At 41.8% G+C, this 6,500-nt stretch overlaps 2 protein-coding genes across 3 annotated transcripts; one reads left to right on the forward strand and one right to left on the reverse strand.

Moving 5' to 3' along the window:
- The first annotated feature begins 261 nt into the window (after window positions 1–261).
- On the forward strand, window positions 262–2,861 carry LOC123409342. 2 transcript variants are annotated; one of them, XM_045102275.1, is made up of 7 exons: window positions 262–462; window positions 644–761; window positions 845–888; window positions 1,126–1,236; window positions 1,699–1,800; window positions 1,883–2,001; window positions 2,495–2,861. In XM_045102275.1, the coding sequence occupies exons 1-7, from the start codon at window positions 383–385 to the stop codon at window positions 2,617–2,619; spliced, it is 699 nt and encodes a 232-aa protein (XP_044958210.1). In that variant the 5' UTR covers window positions 262–382; the 3' UTR covers window positions 2,620–2,861. The 2 variants fall into 2 exon arrangements, with proteins under 2 accessions (XP_044958210.1, XP_044958215.1); XM_045102280.1 differs by having other exon boundaries at window positions 265–462; window positions 1,708–1,800.
- A 719-nt stretch (window positions 2,862–3,580) lies between these two features.
- On the reverse strand, window positions 3,581–4,045 carry LOC123409358 (50S ribosomal protein L11-like). The gene has a single exon (XM_045102288.1). The coding sequence runs from the start codon at window positions 4,043–4,045 to the stop codon at window positions 3,581–3,583; it is 465 nt and encodes a 154-aa protein (XP_044958223.1).
- Window positions 4,046–6,500: the final 2,455 nt, after the last annotated feature.

Raw genomic sequence — 6,500 nt, forward strand, 5'->3', positions numbered from 1 at the left:
CGGGGCGTGCTGCTGGCGGGGTGCGGGCGGGCGACGGTGTGTGCGGGCGGGCGGCGCTGCGTGCGTGCGAGATGCAGGGGCGAGATGCAGGACGAGATTTTTGCACGTCCTGATTTCCACGTCGTGTATACACGTTCCACTGAAAAATTGAGAGGTGTAAAATTTAACAAGGTGTATATGGACGTGTATATGAAAATATACACGTCTAAATTTACACGTTCCACTAGAGATGCTCTAACTGTCCTCGGTCTCTCTTTCGAAAAGGAAAAAAAAACTGTCCTCTGTCTCCGCTACCGGAGGCACCATTCTACCGAACAGCTCGCCGGCACCGCCGCCTCTTCCTTATTTCGGCGACTAATCCCGACGTCTACCAAACATTTCAATGGCGGAGAGGTTCTTCTCCGGCGACGCACCTCCGTTAGACGACGCCGGCATCATCCTCCTCTCGGGCCCTCCGTGCTGGTATGCCGCCTCTCAAGCTTCCCTTGGCTTCCTAAAACTAGCTCCTTCCCACCCTGCGCGCCGGAGCAAACCGAAGCTGTCCTAAAATCCATGCGTTTCATACAGTACGTTTATCTCCGTGATCTGCGCTTACCTCACTCCCCGCTGCATCGATTCTGTGGCCTTCTTGCTGCTATAACAGCGGGAAGACCTCGCTCCTTTTCCAGTTCGCGATAAACCGTGCGGCGGAGAGCGGCCGGCAAGTGGTGTTCATTTGCAGCAAGGGGAGGTTGGAGAATAGTCCTCCCTTCTTGTCCCCGGTGAGGGTCCTTGCTTGCCAATTTAGCTAATGAGGCTGGTTGTTCCCGATTTCTGAAGCCACAAATTTTCCTCTTGCTTCCAGGGTGTTGAGCCATCGCTGAGCGTGCTTCAGAGAATACAAATCAAGTAAGGAGTGTCGAACCTAATAATGCTGGTTCCTTGTTCAGCATACTTACTTTTGTAATATACCTTGCTCATAAACTCCATAGAAGAATAAGAGTATTGGCCATGCTATGAATTGTGACATTTTCAGTGTTTATTTGGACCGGTTTAACGTTTGGAATTATGGTGATATTGTAGACTCGGCTATTTCATGCAGTCATAGCTAATTTATGTTTAGTTCTGTGCATTCTATGCCTGCAGATACATTGAAGATGATGAGGGAATCAGAAAGTACTTCGCTGCATTTCACCTGCTTAATGACTTCCCTGCTGCAGTCATTGTCGATGATTTTACCGGGTTCTTTTCAGAAAGGTGCTATCACTTTTCCTTTTTGCTGACCATTAATGACACTTACTGACCTCTGAGTGCATTGCAAACTCTATGCTGCGACTCAGTTTAGCATTTGTGTTGGAACAATATGTTACACAATTCTCCTTTTGGACTTTAACCATGAGATGGATTTGTTTCTGATATGTTTCTTCTAATAAGCACAGTTGAGGATCAGACATTTGTGGTTAATATAATGGTAATATGTACCTAGTCATTCTACAGTGTGTTGGGAGTCCTTTTGTCTCCTAGCTCAGCATATTCCATTCATAACATGCTTTCAGTTGTTTTACTGAAACCTTTGGTTATAGATCACCTTTACTCTGTTCAGGATGGTCTGATGTTATCCAGATGTCAACCATCAAAATAAAGAAATTATACAGTTCTTTAACTGACAAAAAATACATACTCTTGATATTTTATAAACTAATTCTTACTATGTTGAAGCTGTAATAGGAGCTGTCAGCTAAGATACGGAAATGCTAGGGCTCGTGATCTAGCATTGGTTCGCATATTAGCTTTGTGTCAAAATGCTATTTCGCATGCAAAGTAAGTGATGAAGTCAAGCTCAGATCTTTAAGTATCTCCGTTTCCTATGTTGTTTAGAGTAACATCGCAATCTCTTTTGTAGTGCAAAGCTTGGAACCATTGGATCTTGCAATCTCTTGCTCTCTGATGTACATCAAGGTGACAGCCCAAGGTCCCTGTTCATCTACAAGAGATGGATAGGTTCCATATATACAATCCAAGGTAAATTGTGTATGTAGCCATTTATTTTTGTGCATTTGTGCGTTTATTAAGTAAACATTCTGTACTGCCATTTGTCACCCCTTAATAGTACATTTTGCATTCCCATATAAGCCATGCTAGTTACTCCCTCCGTTCCTAAATATAAGTCTTTCTAGAGATTCCACTATGGACTACATACGGAGTAAAATGAGTGAATCTACGCTCTAAAGTATGTCTATATACATCCGTTATAGAATCTCTAAAAAGACTTATATTTAGAAATGGAGGGAGTAGTTGATTTGATTGTCTTTCCCATTTTAAGATGTCTTTGTCTACAGTACCCAGGTGAAAATGCCAAAGTACACGAGGACATTTAGTTCAGAATGCCAATTAGCCTTAATTTAAAATCCATGGAACTTTCTCTATATTTGGTTTATGCCCATAAACTGAATATAAATTTGATGATCCTTGAGTTAGTATGTGTTCGTGATTTAATCTGACTGTCTTTCCTCAGGTGACGGCTTAGGTTCGTATGTACTGAAGAACATTTGCGCCCCACAAACTGGAACCAAGGAAGCAAGAGCAGCTAAATACTCAATAGCTTTACAATACCTTGTTCTTGAGGAAATCAAAGAATAATCCGTTGCTATTTATGTGCGAGATTTTAGGTTCGTATTAGTCTGTGAGCTGATTGCAAATTTCAAATCTTAATTCCTAATTTGGTAAGATTTTCAGTTCAGATTGGTCCATGAATTGGCTGTAAATTCTAACCCTAAATTTTTACGCTGATGTTGGACATTCCCTTGGGATAATAACATTCCAGTAAGCTGTAAAATATATTTTAGTCGATACATAAGATTGCTTGTATGTTTTACTCAGAAGCTGCATTAGTCAGAATTCAGCTTATTTATTTATTTTGAAACTAATTCAGCTTATTTGATGCTGCCTAAAAGTAAAGAACGCAACATTTGTTGAGTACGGCTGTTTTCTCTTTCAATGAGTGTTTAAATATCGTGTGCTGCTGTTTATTCCATCAAATTGACCATTCCCATTTCCCTGTCCCTGGGATACACAACTAGAATAATACTGAATCCAAGGCTCTGGTAATGAGTTGAATTAACTGCTGAAGTGCTGATTACACCGGAAGAAAAATATCTGACAATGATAAGATATTTAAAGTTGCAAGTAAAAGTTATTTAAAATAGAATAGGACTTTCGCAAAATTAACCATTACATATTTGTGTTTCAAATACATTGCCGTTAAACGAGAAAGGAAGCTGATACCATAAGTTGACAAACAACTAGCAACTTGGCAAGGTAACAAAAATGAATAATATTGTTCATCTAGCGCAAGAAGCTCAGAAGTGAAATTATTTTCCATGAAATATCTCCCCATGGAAGATATCAACATTACACCTGGAACAGCTGACGACTGGGTATGAAGAAAATGAAAATATTGCCCGGGCTGAAAAGCTCAGTAAGGATCAACATTCGAAGAACTCCATATTCTCCCACATCAATGAAAAACTACAATCACTACAATCACAAATGCCACCTAGGAAGGTAGGAGCTGGGTACTATTGGAGACGAGCAAATCCGCTCAGAGATCTTTGATAATCTCAATGCCCATTGAGTTAGCTGTGCCAATGATAGAGTTGCACAATGCCTCGAGCGACATATGCTTGCAGAAGGGGTCACCTTGTTTAAGTTTTGCAATCTCATAAACGTGGCGGAGTGTAAGGGATGACACAATGTTGTGACCAGGACGAGTGCTGGCTGTCTCAATTCCTGCTGCCTTCTTTAGGAACCATGAAATGGACGGCGACTTGGCTACAAACTCGAAAGTGCTATCTTTATAGGCAGTTAGTGTGACCTGCATAGGAGTTTCTGCCTTGTATTTTTGGGTCCTTGCATTGAAATCCTTGCAGAACGCCATTAAATTGAGCCTATAAAAACCCAATGCCGGGCCAACTGGTGGTGCAGGACGGGCAGCACCAGCTGGAACGAGCAGGCGGATTGTTGCCAGTATAGACTTCCGTGCTACTGCACCTTTCAGAGTTGCCATGTGATTGCTTTTGTAGATCTGCAGTAAACAAGAGAGTTTCCATGGAATTAGCAGAGTTTTCATCGAATTTCATAGAAAAATTGCAAGACAACTCAACAAAGTGTTAGCTGAAAGCAACGTTATATCACACTTGGGTCTGCCATCTGCCTCCTCGAAGGCTTCAACTTTTGAATTATATACCACTAGATAACAAAGATAAATTTGTAATGTACCCGAAGAGCTAGTGTCAGAGGAGAGGTAATTTACAGTGGCATGAAAATTCCTTGACCTGCTCTAAGCAGAAGCAAGTTGTCTCCTTCAAACACCCTCTTCAGTCAATCCAACATTGCCTAGATTATGGTCAAATGATGAAGAGTTCCAACATGTGGTCAAAAGCGGTCAGATTGACTGGTGCAACTGATTGGCTTTTGGGGATGAAGTAATATATCTGGGCAATCCAATGAACCTTCTGGAACTACATACTGTTTTTCAAAAGATGCATTTTTTAACCGGGCTAAACCCCTTTCCTAGAGCATAACGGAATTACAAAGCGAGTTGAACGCACCACTGGGAAACCCACTGTAGATGCTCGCAATTGATACATAACAATTGCTCTATTTTGATTGTTACTTTCATACAGTTACTTGGCTTGTTAGCTCACTGAATCTATTTCAGATGAGGAGTCCTATTTCAGATGAGGAGACCAACTAAAACAACGTTTTATTCAGGCAGACAACTTGTTGGACACTGACTTGCAATATCTGGGTGCTCTGCAAACAGTCTCAATATTACATAATTAGAGTCACCCCTATATCAAAGGGGTACCACAAATCCTCATTGAAATTTAGAAACAATGATTACCACCATGAAAACGAAAGGTTGGAGAATCCTGCAAGTGATACGCTCGAGGGAGAAAACTCACTGCTCAAGACAAGTTGTGATCACCCTTAATACTACGGTGGCCATTTCTTTTGCAAGGACAAAAGAGGCATCGAGATGCACACAAGTACTAAACCTTGAACACAAATTCTTGAATACATAATCCACAAGACCACAACAGGCCATGTCAAATATAAAAGGAAAAAAATGACAAAGGGAAGAGCACCCATAATTCTTAACCCTATACTTGCCCCATCACTGCAAATCTAGGTCACCTTTATTATTAGAGCAACGACAATTAAGTCCCCATCTGACAACCTATCTTACTGCTCCTAAAACCCTCGAGAGATACATAACACACAAGCTCTGGCACATCTGACCCGTCGTCTCGGGCATTTCGTCGAACACCTTCCAGGTGCCGTGAGAGGAGTGCGGGTACTGAAGAGAGCGCACAGGCGCAACGCGAATGAGGTAACTCTGGCATTCTTGATTGAACTGGAACCGAGAACACGCCCAATCCCGTTGTACAATGCGTGGTGGCATATAATATTATTCCCATACATGTCCCGCGAGAAGAAAGCAGGCGAACACCACTGGGGGTTCCATTTTAGGTCGACCACTACACGTTGAGTCGAGAAGTTGAGGCAAACCTGGCCGCGCCCTTGCCGCGACGACAGCAAGCCGCCGTTTGCCGGTCGCACTCCTTGTCCGCGCCGCTCGGTTGCTCGAAATTGGATTCAAGAGTCAAAACTCCTGTGATCGACTGTGTTTCGGAAGAGTTTGCCGGGCTTTAGGGTTTACCAGTGGAGTGGGATTTTCTGACCCGTGGGCCTTAATTTGGTTGTTCTGGCCATACAGGCATACCGTCTGATTTTTTTTAAATTTGCGACTTTATCCAAATGATAATATTGTTGTAATATTGCCTGTTACAAGGAATGCGACTATAAATCAGAGGTGTATTGAAAGGATACCCGCCTTTAATAAGAGTTTTGGTGTTCATGGTATTATGACTAGACGACTAACTTTGTTTCAAGTGGTGCCTCGGTATCGTCAGGTATGGAACATAAAGTTGATTGGCAACCTCATAAGCTAAAATGATAAAAGACACGTTAGGTCAATTTCTACGAGCGATTTCTTGTTTTCTAATCGTAGGTATATTGTACCATAAAGAAGAGATATGGTGTGGATCATGCGGGAATTGACAAACAAGACTAAGATCAATACCACCCACACACATGTGATAAAAGAGCCACCATTTTCAGCCTTGTTATGGGCTGCAAATCAATTTCAAACACTAGGTCAGATTATCAAACACGATGTCCACTTGTAGATTTGCTCTCTTTAACGGGTCGGATATTCTGAGTCGGGTCAAAATATATGACATGATGTCCGACCCTTTCCAGAGGCTATGAGTGTTGGATCGCTGAAGGGATGTATAGAGGAGGTGAATAGACTACTTGCATAAATTAAAATCCTAGCCTTTTTCTAAATTAAATTGTTGGCAGATTTTGACAATTCTAATAAGTTTAGTGCACCCTACACATGCTAGTCAACATATATGACAACGGAAAGTAAGGACATTGCACATGTAAGTAAG

This window comes from Hordeum vulgare, chromosome 1H (genome assembly GCF_904849725.1).
Source record: "Hordeum vulgare subsp. vulgare chromosome 1H, MorexV3_pseudomolecules_assembly, whole genome shotgun sequence".
Classification (NCBI taxonomy): domain Eukaryota; kingdom Viridiplantae; phylum Streptophyta; class Magnoliopsida; order Poales; family Poaceae; genus Hordeum; species Hordeum vulgare.